The sequence below is a fragment of the Cnephaeus nilssonii genome (genome assembly GCF_951640355.1).
Source record: "Cnephaeus nilssonii genome assembly, chromosome: 8".
NCBI lineage: Eukaryota > Metazoa > Chordata > Mammalia > Chiroptera > Vespertilionidae > Cnephaeus > Cnephaeus nilssonii.
In genome coordinates, this window is record NC_137079.1 from 24,597,570 (window position 1) to 24,613,487 (window position 15,918).

At 36.9% G+C, this 15,918-nt stretch overlaps 1 protein-coding gene across 1 annotated transcript in view; it reads right to left on the reverse strand.

The window, feature by feature from the left end:
• The window catches only part of LOC307104495 (disintegrin and metalloproteinase domain-containing protein 2-like), a gene marked incomplete at both ends in the record, with an annotated part of 59,698 nt that overhangs the window by 12,833 nt on the left and 30,947 nt on the right, over nt 1–15,918 (reverse strand). The window contains 4 exons of the mRNA XM_079779381.1: nt 3,937–4,042; nt 11,642–11,837; nt 11,952–12,050; nt 15,078–15,258. Of these exons, the coding sequence (XP_079635507.1) occupies nt 3,937–4,042; nt 11,642–11,837; nt 11,952–12,050; nt 15,078–15,258 (582 nt within the window). The remainder of the gene's footprint in view (nt 1–3,936; nt 4,043–11,641; nt 11,838–11,951; nt 12,051–15,077; nt 15,259–15,918) is intronic.

Below are 15,918 nucleotides of genomic sequence, written 5' to 3' on the forward strand. Positions count from 1 at the left end.
AGGACCTAAATAGACACTTTTTGAAAGAGGACATACAGAAGGCCAAGAGACATATAATAACATGCTCAGAGTCACTAATGATCCAAGAGATGCAAATTAAAATGACAATGAGGTACCTACCATCTTACATCTGTCAGAATGGCTATCTTTAACAAATCAACAAATGACAAGTGCTGGTAAGAATGTAGAGAAAAAGGAACCCTCATGCATTGCTGGTGGGAATGCAGAGTGGTGCAGCCACTGTGAAAAACAGTATGGCATTTCCTCAAAAAATTAAAAATAGTACTCCCTTTTGACCCAGTAATCCCACTTCTAGGAATATAACCCAAGAAATCAGAAACACCTATCAGAAATAATATATGCACCCCTATATTCATAGCAGCACAATTCAACATAGCTAAGATTTGGAAACAGCCTAAGTGCCCATGAGCAGATGAGTGGATTAGAAAACTGTGGTACATCTACACAACGGAATACTACATTGCTGTATAAAAGAAAGAACTCTTACCATTTGCAACAGCATGGATGGACATGAAAAGCAATATGCTAAGTGAAATAAGCCAGTCAGAGAAAGATAATATCACATGATCTCACTCATTTGTGGAATATAATGAACAACATAAACTGATGAACAAAAATGAATCCAGAGAAAGAGAAGCACCTAACGAACTGTCAAACCTCAGAGGGAAGGCCGGGGAGGCTGAGGGATCTGGAGCATAAGAGATCAACCAAAGGGCTTGTACGCATGCATATTAGCATAACCAATGGACACAGACAGTAAGGTGCTGTGGGGTGGGTGCAGGCAGGGAGAGGTCAATGGGGGAAAAGGAGATATATGTAATATTTTCAACAATAAAAAATTTAAATTAAAAAAAGGCGATTTCACCTTCGGCCATGGGTTATGTTGTTTCTGGGGCACTGTCACCCAAATCTGGTTTACTGCTGAGCTGAGGTGACTGCAGATGCCCTTTGAGCCATGGCACTGCCCCAGGTACAGGCAGCCAGGGAGGGACTGCACTGTGGGAGGTTACCTCCAGGGCCTGTCTGGCCTGTCTCACCCAGTCCTGCCCCATCGGGTCAAAGTGACATTAATAAACAAAGTAAACAAATTATATACTGTGGAGCTATCCTATGTCCATTATTTAAAGTATTTGCAGTATTTTAACAAAATGGATATCATCAAAATTATGTATAATGGATTACTGTCCATATCTGCTTGTGGCACATGTTATACCATAAAATTTTTATTTGGTCCATGAGTTCTGTTTGAGGTCATAAAGTCTACCATACATCCATTTCTACTTCAGTGGAGTCAACAAATTCTCCTGCTCTAGAGAGACTAATCCCAGCCCAACTATATACCATGTTCTCTAAATAACGTTCTACTCAGCATAAAATCTTAGCAATAGTAAAATATAGATACGTTAGAACAGCTTTTCAGGGTGGGAGTACCAATTTTCTATGACCTGATTTTTTGCCTTTTTTGCAAAAGAGGAAAATTTAAGAGAGAAAAGTAGCCCCTGACATTCAAGTGAAGGTCTGATATTACAGCAAGGCCTTGAAATTGATACAAGCTAAGTTGCACTCATTGCTAGACCACGGTATGTACCTGTTAAACACAGGCCAGTATAAGAATATCAACTTTAGGTAAAACCATTCAGTGACTATGTAGATCAAGAAAGAAAAAGTCCACACCATAAATCATCTCTGAACATAGGAAGACAAAAAATAAATATTATCCAAGCAACAAAATTACCAAACATCCCTCTCATCCAGCCAATATGAGTGACTATTGTTGTATTACCAACTAGAGGCCCAGTGCATGGATTCATACACCAGTGTGGTGTCTTGGCCTGGCCTGTGGGGATAGGGCCAAAACTGGCTCTCCAACATCCCCCAAGGGGTCCCGGCTTGCGAGAGGGCGATTCTCGGGTGACACAACCTGGAATCGGGCTCCCTCCTCTCTGGTTTCAGGTGCATCACCTGAGAACTGCCGCTGCCAAGTCACTAAGCTCGGCAGCTGCAGTGTTGCGTGTCTTCCCCCTGGTGGTCAGTGTATGTCATAGCTACTGGTTGAAGCATCTGCCCTCTGGTGGTCATTGTGCATCCTAGCTACCGGTTGGATGGTTGGATGGTCGCTTAGGCTTATATGTATATAGATTACAGCTTTAGCTTCACTCTCTAGTCCTCCTTCTTCACATATGATTAAGATATCCAATCACAGAATTACTTTCACTTCCTGAAAACATCCAATTCAGAGCATTGATCCACTTCCTGAAACCCTACTGAAAATTACTTTAACACAAGCTCAAGTCCTATAATAAGTCTCTAAAACTCTGGAGCTAAGATGTTTCACAGTTTCCCATAGTGTAAAGTCTCACTGACTGGAAGCTATAAGAAACTAAACTTGTTCAATTGCAGGTGGGTTCCTTGTGGTTTTTAGCTGGAAGGTATTAACACAGAACTTAACTTAAGAATCATTTATACAGTTAAGAAGTAGGTTGAAGTTGGTTCGAGTTAGGTTAGAATTCTAATCTAACACACACACACACACACACACACACACACACACACACACACACACATACACACACACACTGAAAGCTTTGGAATATAACAACAGAGGGATGAATTGAATGTGATAATTGAGCCATAAGAATGGAAACTCCATATGAGACATTTTGGATTGTGGCTTTAAAAAAAAATCCACAAAAAAATACTAAATCTTCTTAGCTGGAAAAATCAAAAGGCAGAATTAGAAGATGAGCCTAATATCAATTTGGTGACTGAAAATTAAAAGGAACTGAGCGCTAAGATGTGTATATGAACTTCACCCTAAATCCTTTCTGACCACTGAACTAAGCATGTACAATGAACACTCCAGGGAATTATTAAAGTGCATCTTAAAGATAAAGAATACTATTTTCAGCTGCTGCTCATAGAGAGATATTATTTATGAGTCTAGCTATGTTCAATCCCTTCCATATCAAAATTCTACAGCCGTCTGAAATGCATAAAAATAACACAAAGTTTCATTGTATATTATTCATAGTATTTATTATAAAATAAAAAATCCTAGGCATATAAAAAATTAAAATGTGACATAGTCAAGATGCAAATAAATCACTAGATACCAATATCAAAATGACCCAGATACAACAATTAGCAGAGAAGCACTTTGTAGCAACTATTATATAAATTACCAGGGATTTAAAGGAAAACATAGTCATATTAGTTAGAAGGTTTTCTTTAGTCAGTATATATGCGTTAGCAATTATAAAACACACTTCTGTGTATTTTGGATTTGAGTATATGGAAAAGCAATTTATAAATGTACTAAGATGTACTTTATGGTGTGCATGTCATATGTCCGTCCCATTTTAAGTGCTTTTCATAGACTACTGAAACTCCCCACTGGCACCAGACCAATAATGTTAGTGAAATTAGTATTTATATTTTATATATGTGAAACATATGTCCAACGTCATACAAGTAGATAAGTGGTATGGTTAGGATTTGAAGCCATGGTGTCTAGCTGTACAGCACATGTTCTTGAGCACATGTTCTTAAACACAGTGCTTTACTACATCCTGGGTAGTAAAAATGCATGTGTTGTTCTCATTTCATTACTATAAGAATGGTCATCCTTTGTAAAATGAAAGTGACAGCATGAAAAATAAAAATAACCAGTAAATGTAACTAATGGATAATTAGTTAATATATGTGTAAATTAAACAGCCTATGGGAAAATATAAAGGGTAATTTAGATATATGAGAAACAGAAGCACAGACATTCTGTATTTCAAATAATTCTAATTTGATTAAATGAAGTCTTTATGGCCAGGTGAAATTTTTATTACACATAACCTTATGTGGTGGTATTTTCAAATTTAAGGCAAAAAATAAAGTTTCTTAGATAGATTTTGCAAAGCATACTCAGGATCACACTTCTTGTATCCTGAAGCATCAACACCACAGTTGCCAGATCTGTCAGCCATAGAATTAAGGTATTTAAAACACTCTGAAGGAGCCACAGGTAAAGCTGAAAAGGAAAAGTATAGTTAGTCACATTGAACTTATATTAATTTTAAAATAATTAACAAATGAATTTAGCATTTTAAAATAGTTTACAATATATATTGCACAAAATAATGTTATACTATAAATGGAAAATAAAAGCTAGGTTTAAGATCACACAAAACCACTTCAATGAAATATTTAGAAGTTAAAAGTGTTCTTACTATCCAAATACCTTAGATATAAACATTGCATTCAGTTTATTTTTTTTAATTTTTAGTAAGTTTAGAAATACATGTCTGTAAGAAATCTAAAGAATATCTTATTAGTCAATAATTTGTGTTTGCATGAATATCTTTTCAAGTCAAGCCAGTGAACTTATATCTTTGGTTTTTATCATAATTTCTTCAGAACAAAAAGTTTTGAAGTCACAATTGATTCATTTTCACATTTGCTATCCAAACCATACCCAGAATGTGTTTAATTCTCTTAAGATACAACCTACTTAAAGGGCAGTTTACTCAACATAACCCTCCATCATCAGTTCTTCTCTAGGATTAAGTCAAAACTCTTTGATAGAAAGATTTAACCACTCCATTATGACACACCAAAAGAGAAGCCCTAGGAAACACATTAGATCTCTGTTGAAACTCCTAACAGCGGTAGCGAGCAGAACATAAGCAGGTGATTTTATCTAGAGGTCATTTGCAAACCTGGCATGGGTGAGAAGTCAAAAGTGTCAGCCAAGCAAGAGAAGCAGGCGATCGCTGGTGGACATAAAATATGACAAAGTTGGAGATCTTTCATAACTATAGTGACAAAACGAGAGTCTCAAGGGGCATTAACATATAGTTTAGTCCCCTTTCACGGCTTGTTCCTGATTCTAAAGATGTAAAAAGCAGGAGATTAATTAAAATATAAAGAGATGACTTTTATAAACCAGTGCAGATTCTTCTGCACTTTCTGTGCTCTGGGGATAGGAACTTTAGTAAATATACCACTTTTAGAAGAAAAAGACACATTACAGTAATATCTATTCAAGAGAAGCATTTAGACTGAAAACAGAGCTCCTCAAAGGTAAAAATTAAAGGTAAAAATATAAAGTAAAAGAATCTTTTAAAAATAATTAAGAGAACCATGCTGCATATATACTGAAACATCTAAAGGCTGTAATCCTTTAGAAACCTCAGAGGACGGAGTGCACTCTGCCCAGCTCCAAAGTACCAGTATTTTCCAGAGGGGTGCTTTTATACAGGTCTAGTGCCATGATTTTTTAGGTTGGGTGCTCCAGTTTTTGTGGCTGCAGCCCAAGGGATGTCCTTAAATCATCTGGCTCTGGTGGCCACAGGAGCTTTCATTCCTGGGTGGTATGGGATGGTGACAATCAGAGAGTTCTTGGCTCTACCACTCCCAGGGCACTGGACAGATAGCAGACTGAAACACGTGTTCACTCTCTCTGTGAAAGAGAGACCTCTTGGCTGTTCCTGGAGCTTTGGTCTGAGGTAAAGGCATTGGGTTTGGCATACATCTAGAGATTTACTGATGCTCTCTGAGGGGATGGAGGATAGTGGACATCATCTTTGAGCTTTCCCTGTGCTTTGTCTCAGCTCTCCAGTATCTCTCATAAAACAAACAAACATTTTTACCCTCAGAATCACATAAGCTAATTCCTTAATTTTGATAAGTAGATAGAATGCAGTTATACATATACATATAGAAAAAAATTAATTATATTTTTTTACAGATTTTGTTTCTCTGGTGGAATCCTGGGTAAAACAGTTTATAGGATAAATGGAACTGTGATCTTTTAGTTTGGAAATATTCTTATATCTCCTCCATGGTAGCCCAATGCCAGCAGCTTTTCAGTTAATGAAACGGCCTGACCTATTTTGAACTTTTGTAAAAGTACCATACTCAGAGCACATAGTTGATTTATGACAACTTTTCAATCATGAATAGAACAAATAAACATAAGATCAGCAAGAAAATACAAAATTAGAACAATACTACCAATAAATGAGACATAACAGATATCTACAAAGCACTCTATTCAACAATAGCAGAATGCCTATTCTTCTCCATGCATTTGGATATTCTTCAAGATAGACCATACATGAGGTAAAGAAAATTTAAATGAACTAAAAAGACTTAAAATTGTACATATTATGTTCTCTGAATAGAATGAAATTGAATTTAAAAATCAATAATAATAGTACATAAGAAAAATGCAATAATATGGAAATTAAACACACCTAAATAAAAGAAATAAAAATGAAACCTTATGGGAAATTAGAAAATACATTGAGATGAATGGAAATAAAAGCCTGGCACACAAAAATGTATAAGAACCATTGAAAACAGTGCTTAGAAATTTATAACTACAAATAACTAAATTAGGAAAGAAAAATAATTTAAAATCAATAATCTAGCATTCCATCTTAAGATAATGAAAAAAATCTAAACATAAAGTAAACAGAAGGAAACAAATAATAAATATTATAGCAGAAATAGTAAAACAGAGAATAGACAAATGATAGGGAAAATCAATAAAACAAATAGTTTATTTGAAAAGATCAACCACATTGATAAATTTTAATTATTAACAGAAAATTTCCCACAAAAAATGTCTGAGTGCAAATATCTTCACTAGTAAATTCCATAAAATTTTCAAACAACTAGTAGAGTGCATCAAGACTCTTCCAAAAAATATGAATAGGAAATACTTCAATGAATCATTCAGTGAGACTTGATAGTAAAACAACCCAAAGATATTTCAAGAAAGAAAAATTTGAGAATATTCCTCACGAATCCTCTCTAATAAAATGGTAATATGCAAATTAACCATCACTCCGCTACATAAGCCACACCCACCAGCCAATCAGGGCGAGTATGCAAATTAACCCAAACCAAGATGGCTACAGCCACAGAGAGCAAGGTTTCCCAGGTAACAGAGCAAGCCAAGCTTTCCATAGCCGTTGCAGGCCTAAGCCTCCACTCAAGCTACAAAGTTTCAATTATAGAAGGTAAACAAATTCAAACAAATGGCGGCAGAATGGAGCTTGAGAGAGCAGACCAGGGTTGCCAGCAGCAACAGGGGAAGCAAAGCTTTCTGCACACCCTGGCCGAGCTCACCCGCTTAAGGCTACAAAGTTTCAATTGTAGAAGGTGAATTAACTGCCACAGAAATGGCTGCCGCCACGGAGGGAGCAGCAGGCTTGGCTCCACTCCAGGCTACAAAGTTTCAATTGTAGAAGGAAAATAAATTCCAGATACCAGGGCCTCTGCTTGGGTTGTCAGGGGGCGTGGCCGGCCTGCAAACCACCACAGGCCCCTCGCTCAGGCTGCCCCACGTCCCAAGGGAACCCCCACCCTGATCCGGGACACCCTTCAGGGCAAACCAGCTGGCCCCCACCTGTGCACCAAGCCTCTATCTTATCTAATGAAAGAGTAATATACAGATTGATCATCAATGCAACACACAATATAGCTGCCCCCATGTGGTCAAAGATCCTGCCCCCATGTGGACACAAGATGGCCACCACAAGATGGCCAGCAGGGGAGGGCAGTTGGGAGGCACCCGGCCTGCAAGGGAGGGCAGTTGAGAGGGACCAAGCTTGCAAGGGAGGGCAGTTGGAGGTGATCAACCCTGCAGGAGAGGGCAGTTAGGGGTGACCAGGCCGGCAGAGAAGGGCAGTTGGACGTGATCAACCCTGCAGGAGAGGGCAGTTAGGGGTGACCAGGCTGGCAGAGGAGGGAAGTTGGGGGCAAACAGACTGGCAGGGGAGCAGTTAAGCATCAACCAGGCTGGCAGCGGAGTGGTTAGGGGGTGATCAGGCTGGCAGGCAGAAGCAGTTAGGGGCAATCAGGCAGACAGGCAAGCAGTTGGGAGCCAGCAGTCCTGGATTGTGAGAGGGATGTCCGACTGCCCGTTTAGGCCTGATCCCACCAGGATCGGGCCTAAATGGGCAGTCGGACATCCCTCCAGGAGTCCCAGTTTGGAGAGGGTACAGGCTGGGCTGAGGGACAACTCCCCGCCGTGCACGAATTTCGTGCACCAGGCTTCTAGTGTAAACATAAAAATCCTCAAGAAATCTACAGACTAATAACCCTCATGAATATGAATTTTAAAAAGACAACAAAATACTTATAAACTGAATTAGACATAATATTAAGAACACTATAAATACCAAGTGGGATTTATTTCTGAATTGCAAGGATGGTTCAAAATACAAAAATAAATCTGTCAATTAGTCATATACCAAAATACAAGAATGAAAGGTAAAAAAACCCACCACATAATCATGTTAATTAATGCAGAAAAAACATTTCACAAAATTCAGCACCCTTTAATTATAAAAAACACTCAACTAACTGGAAGTAGAAGGAGAATACTTAATATAATAAAGGCCATTTATAAAAAAAAAAACACACCACACAATTGAAATAATACTCAATGGTGAATGACTGAATGCTTTTCCTCTATGATAAGGAACAAGAAAAGTATATCAGCTTTCATCCTTCTATTCATCACAGTAATAGAAGGCCTGATTGTTAGACCAATGGGCAACTAAAAGAAACAATATACATCTAAGTTGGAATAAAATAAGTAAAAGTATGTGTTCATAGATGTAAAGTTACACATAGACAAACACACACACACACACACACACACACCTGTTAAAATTAATTACTTCAGCTCAGTTTTAGGATACAAAATTAACACATAAATATCAGTTGCATTTCACTTCTATATATTAGCAATGAAAAATCCCAAAAGGAAATTAAACAATTCTAACTTTCATAATATCAAAAGGAAAAAAAATTAATATTAAAACTGTATGGGAAAACATATTTGGCAATGATACATCTGACAAAGGGTTAATATCCAAAGTATATAAGGAACTCATACAACTTAACAAAAGGAAGACAAACAATTCAATTAAAAAACGGGCAAAGGACCTAAATAGACACTTCTCCAAAGAGGACATATAAATGGCCAAGAGACATATGAAAAAATACTCAAGATCACTAATCATCAGAGACACGCAAATTAAAATCACCCCATGCCTGTCAGAATGGCTATCTTTCACACATTAATAAACAAAAAGTGTTGGGGAGTATGTGGAGAAAAGGGAACCCTTGTGTACTGTTGATGGGAATGTAAACAGATGAAGCCATTGTGGAAAAAAGTATGGAGTTTCTTCAAAAAATTTAAAAATGGAACTGCTTTCTGACCCAGTGATCTCACTTCTGGAAATGTATCTTAAGAAATCCGAAACTCTAATTCAAAAGACTGCATGAACCTCTGTGTTCATTGTAGTGGTATTTACAATAGCCAAGATCTGAAAATAGCCTAAGTGCACTTCTGTAGATGAGTGGATGAAAAGTGGTATGTTTACACAATGGAATACCACTCAGCTGTAAAAGAGTTAAAAATAGGAAATCTTACCTGTTGCAACAGCATGAATGGACCTGGAGATTATTATGCTAAGTAAAAAAAGCCAGTCAGAAAATGACAAAAAATACCATATGATCTAAATAGACACTTCTCCAAAGAGGACATATAGATGGCCAAGAGCACAATAAACTAACAAAATAGAAACAGATTTATGGATACCAAGAACAGACTGACAACTGTCAGAGGGAAGGTGGGTTAGGGACTGGATGAAAGAAGATGAAGGGATTAAGAAAAATAACAAAAACATATAGTATAGGGAAGGCCTAGGAGGAGAGGTGCAGAATGGATGGAGTCAATGGGGAAAAATGTGGGACATTTGCAATACTTTCAAAAATAAAGATAAATAAATAAAAAATACTATCTGGTGATGGCCAGAGGGAAAGGGGTAGGTAGAGGTGGGCAGAAGGAGGATAGAGATGGAAAGAGAATTTGCTTTGGACAGTGGGTGCAGAATGCAGTGTATTGAGTTGTACTCTTGAAACCTGTATAGTTTTGTGAGTCAATGTCACTCTAATAAATTTAATTAAAAGTCTACTTAAAAGATGTATTTTTAAAGTTGTGACAATAAATGTAGTTATAATGATTTGACTTTGGTTGGTGAGCACACAATGCAATATACAAATCATGTATCATGAAAATGTATACTTAAATCCTTATTAACCAATTGTACCCTAATAAATTTCATTAAAAATAAAATAAAAATTTAAAAATATGTTATTAATGTTAAATTGTATATGCGTCAAACATACAAACACATTTCTTCCCCTCAGACTCTTCTAGTCTTAGGCAACTATTAATCTACTTTCTGTCTTTATACATTTGCCTATTATGCATATTAATATAAATGAAATCAGAATTTGTGGTCCTTTGTGACTGGCTTCATTAGCTTGCCATATATTTTAAAATTTATCTATTTTTAACAAATATCAGCACTTTGTTAAATTAATATTTTATTGCATAGTAATATTCCATATTTGCTTTACTCATTCATCAGTTGATGAACATTTGAGTTATTTCTACATTTTGATTATTATGAATAATGGTGCAATGAATATTTGTATACAAGGTTTTATGGGAACATGTATGTTCAATGCTCTTAGGTATGTACCAGAAATGAAATAGCTCTGCTTAACATTTTAAGGAAATGCCAAACTATTTTCTAATGCTGCTACACCATTTTTATATTCCCACCAGCAATGCATAAAAGTTCTGATTTTGCCACATTCTTACTAACACTTGCCATTGCCTGTCATTTTAAATTATAGCCATCCTCAGAGGACCTGAACAAACACCTCTCCCAAGAAAATATACAATGGCCATCAGATATGTGAAAAGATGTTCAACTTCACTAGCTAATAGGGAAATGCAAATCAAAACTACAATAAGGTATCACCTCACATCTGTTAGAATGGCTATTATCAATAAGACAGATAAAGTGTTGGAGAGATTGTGGAGAAAAAAGGAACCCTTATTCACTGCTGGTGTGAATGTAAACTGGTACAACCATTATAGAAAACAGTATGGTGGTTTCTGAAAACACTGAAAATAGAGTTACCATATGACTCAACAATCCCTCTTCTGGGTACCTACCAAAAAAATAAAAACATTAATTCACTAAGCTATATGCATCCCTATGTTCATTGTGGCATTATTCACAGTCGCCAAGACATGGAGACATTCTAGGTGTCCTGCGATAGAGGATTGGATAAAGAAAATGTGGCACACATATACTATTATTACTCAGCCATAAGAAGAGACAAAATATTACTGTCATTTGTGACATCATGGATGTACCTTGAGAATGTTATGCTAAGTGCAATAAGTCAGTCAGAAAAAGCTAAGAACCATATGATTTCACTCATATGAGTGATATAAAACTGAAACTTATAGACATAAATACCAGTGTGGTAGTTACCAGAGTAAAAGGGGTCCTAATATATAGTGACAGAAGAAGATTTGACTTTTTGGGTGCTGGGCATACCGTGCAATATATAAATTCTATAACATAGAAATCCACACCTGAAACCTGTATAATCATATTAACCAATGTCATCCTAATAAATTTAATAAAAAATTACATCAAAAAATCACCATTATATATCAACACCTATTTCTTTTCAGTTTCCAGAAAAATTCATATACAGGAAATAAAAATAAGACAAATACCTTCACCAAATGATTCTGCACATTGTGATGCCAGACTCTTACATAATCCGTTTAGGCAGAGCCATTTATCCTGTTCACATGGATGACCATCCTGAACATGCAAGTCCTCTTGACATTGCGCAGATGTTCCATTGCAATATTCAGCGAGATCACATTCATGTAAGGCATTCCTACATGAAGTTCCTTTTGGTGAAAACTGATGGTGTGAGGTAAATTGTAGTGAATAGAGCAGAATGTAAACATATAGATATTATAAAGAATGATAACTTTACTTATATAGGTAATACCAAAATTTTAAGAAAACTCTTACTTTACAATTGGTACAGCATGATCCTATTAAACATTCGAAACCGGCTTTTAGTGCACATGTGGTACCGTCACAGCAATTGTCTTGGATTTGATCACACTCCTGAAAGGCAAAACAAATGCTCTTAAATATCTTCCAACTTTCATTTACATTGGATGCGTATTTTAATGATGTAAACATCATATAATACTAGCATATATTATATATATTATAGACAAATGCTTAACATACATGTTGGCAAACAAACAAACAAAAAATAAATCCACTTATTTACTCACTAGAGGCCTGGTGCATGAAATTGGTGCATGGGGGTATGTGTCCCTCAGCCCAGCCTGCACCCTCTCCAATCTGGGACATCCCTTTCACAATCCAGGACTGCTGGCTCCCAACTGCTCGCCTGCCTGCCTTCCTGATTGCCCCTAACTGCTTCTGCCTGCCAGCCTGATCACCCCCTAACCACTCCCCTGCCATCCTGATTGATGCCTAACTGCTCCCCTGCCAGCCTGTTTGCCCCTAACTGCCCTCCCCTGCAGGCCTGGTCACCCCTAACTGTCCTCCCCTGCAGGCCTGGTCCCCACCAACTGCTCTCCCCTGCAGGCTTGATCGTCCCCAACTGCTCTCCCTTGCAGACCCGGTCCCTCCCTCCCAACTGCCCTCCACTGCTGGCCATCTTGTGTCCACATGGGGTCAGCCATCTTTGACCACATGGGGGCAGCCATCTTGTATGTTGGAGTGATGGTCAATTTGCATATTACTCTTTTATTAGATAGGATAGAGGATTGGTGCACGGTGGGGGCCAGCTAGTTTGCTCTGAAGGGTGTCCTGGATCAGGGTGGGGGTTCCCTTGGGGCATGGGACAGCCTGGCTGAGGGGCCTGTGGTGGTTTGCAGGCTGGCCACGCCCCCAGCGACCCAAGAGGAGGCCCTGGTATTTGGGATTTATTTATCTTCTATAATTGAAACTTTGTAGCCTTGAGCGGAGGCCAAGGCAGGCCAGGGCTGCGGAAGCTTGGCTTCCTCCGTTGCTGGGGGCAACTCAGGCCTCCTTCTCTTTCCAGCTCTGTGGCTGCTGCCATTTTTGTTGGGATTTATTTATCTTCTATAATTGAAACTTTGTAGCCTTGAGTGGAGTCCACGGTCGGCCAAGGGTGTGCAGGAAGTTTGGCTTCCTCCATTGCCAGGGAAACCCAAGCCTCCTGCTCTCTCCCTGGCTACAGCTATCTTGGTTTAGTTAATTTGTATACTCACTCCTGATTGGCTGGTGCACGTGGCTTGTGGGTGTAGCAGAGGTATGGTCAATTTGCATATTACTCTTTTATTAGATAGGATGCTTGTTAATAGAAATTAATTAGTTACCTACAATGTGCTAGACTGTGTGTTTTTTCTGTCCCTAGAGTAGGTTTGACTATTTTGGTAGTAGGGTTTTCTGAAATCCTGGAGGCTACCAAAGCCAGCCTCCAGAAGCTCTCTGGCTCTTATAGACATAAATAGTTAAATGCAAGACATGAAAGTTACAACTTAACAATTTCCTTATGATTAGTTCTTACTCATCCTTTATGAATCTACTATATTTTAATAAGTCAGTAACTTTTATGAGCTATTCATAATTTATTTTACTTTGAATTCTCTAAATATGAAGAACTAGAAATTGATGTTTTTTAACATGACAAATTATCAACTTTATATCACTCATCCATATTTTATGATGCCTTCTATTTTATGCTATAATTCATCTATGCCCAGTGATTCTGTTTTTTTTTAATCCTTCAAACTTATTGTGACCTTTATTATTTTTGTTGTTGTTGAAATTATTATAGTTGTCCCCCATTTACCTCTTCCACCTCCTCCACCCAAATCCTTCCTCCCCTCCCTCTGGCCCTAACCATGGGCTTGTTGTCTGTGTCCATGGACTATGCTTATATGTTCTTTAGGGAATTTATTACCATGATTCTGTGTTTTTATTTATTTATTTATTTATTATTAGGTTTAATAAAAGCAGTATATAAAAAAGTAGGAAGCTGGAGAGATTATACATTCACACACACACACACACACACACACATTTTTAAAAATTCTCAAGGATTTTTAAAAATGATAAAATGATTGATTGGGCCAAATATTTCAGTAAGTTACACAAAAATAAATCATAAATTTCAGTGATCTTAACATGACTCATAGTATGATACTTAGTAGGGCACATTAATTTGCAGTGTTTTCCAGAACTATTCTGCCTAATCTGTATCATTGCTATTACTATGTACATGGGATTCTGGTTATAAATCCCATGTACGTAGTAATGGGATTAAGCTATATAGCAGGAATTTGGGACATAATTATATGATATTTAAGAAAGCCAAAAGATACTGCTGTTAATTTTTATTTAAAAATGTCAAGGTGTTTCCATTTAGATCCAAACAAGGAAAAACAGGTGGCTGCTATGAATAATTTCTTAAAAACATATCCTAAACCAGTTACCTAAAAACACACTTTTTCATACTGAGGTGAATACATGTGAATGATCTTAGCTATTACAGTATGGAGCATTGAATTCATTTCAGATTTTCTTGAGTCTCTCATGCCTATACCACTCACTCACAGTGAGTCTCACAATTTCTCTTTCCCTCGTCGTATTCCCTTTTTCTATTCTCTTACCACCTCCCTCTGATACAGCAGCTTTTTGTAAGATTTCTGTGAGTATGAAAACCAGCTTTTATGGATTATGTATGGTCCAAATCTTTTTGAGTTGAATATTGACCTGGGTTAAAATACTCAAAGCCAGAAATGCACCTCCTATGTTTTCTCTCTCAAACTTTTATATCTCTCTGAATGGCAGAGGATTTTAGGTTCAGAAAAAAATATAAGAAAAATACACAAGAGGGACAGTTTAAACTTGGGTCAACTCAGCTATAGGATTAATGACGTTGAAAATCACTTATACAGATACTATACAAACCACTAAATCTATACATGAATATATAAGTGCCTTCATTAGTATATTAAAATCCCTATATGCTTTCTTAAAGTTTTTGCAGAAAAGTGCGTGTGATAAATTATGAGAAGTAACAGTATCACTATAAAATTAAATATTGGTATGCAATTCTGGTATGTATGCTTTCAAATTAATACCTACATCTGCAGTCCCACAGTCACATATTTCTCCTTCTTCCACTTGTTTATTACCACAAACTGCAGCTTTATATGATGGATCTAAACGTGGATGATTTCGAAGACACTGGGATTTTGGCTTTGAAATAAAATGTGCAAAATCTTCCATGCTGCAGTTACTAAAGATCTTCACACCACTGGAATGACTAAAAATACATTAAACTTCAAATTTTTATACAAGCATTTTATCAATCAACTGCCTACCCTGGGAATAAACTATTTAACATTCCACCACAGAAAAAATACTCAATTTTGTTAGTGTCAACTATGCAAAAATATACAGTAAATATTTTTAGTAGGAATAAATAACTAATCAATAAAATGTTGTTGGATCTTATATTGGTTATTTGTGACATCATTTTCTCTTGCAGCTCCTATCTAACAGAGTGATCCATCTCTGTTTCATTTTTGCTTCCTTTTCTTTTCATGACTTCTAAATATTGTAATACTCTTTTATTGACAAAAGATATTGGGCTTCTCCACTTCTTCATATTTACTCATAGACAATCTTTTCAGTTCTAGGTTTTAAATTACACCAGAACCTAACAACTCAGATATTTGTTTTCCTAACTCCAACTAACCACCTAAACTCCAGAGTCCCATACCCAATTCCTTATTCAGTATTTACAGAGATACCTTTTCTAAGCACACATCTAGCATACCACCCCCTTACTACTCTTTGTTCCCTTAGTGACATTGATTTTTCTTCAACATATTTATAAAAAATAGGAATATTAATTATTTATTGATTGATTACCTTGTCCTACTAGTTTTTTAGCTCTAGAAAAAAAAGCATTTTTTTAAAA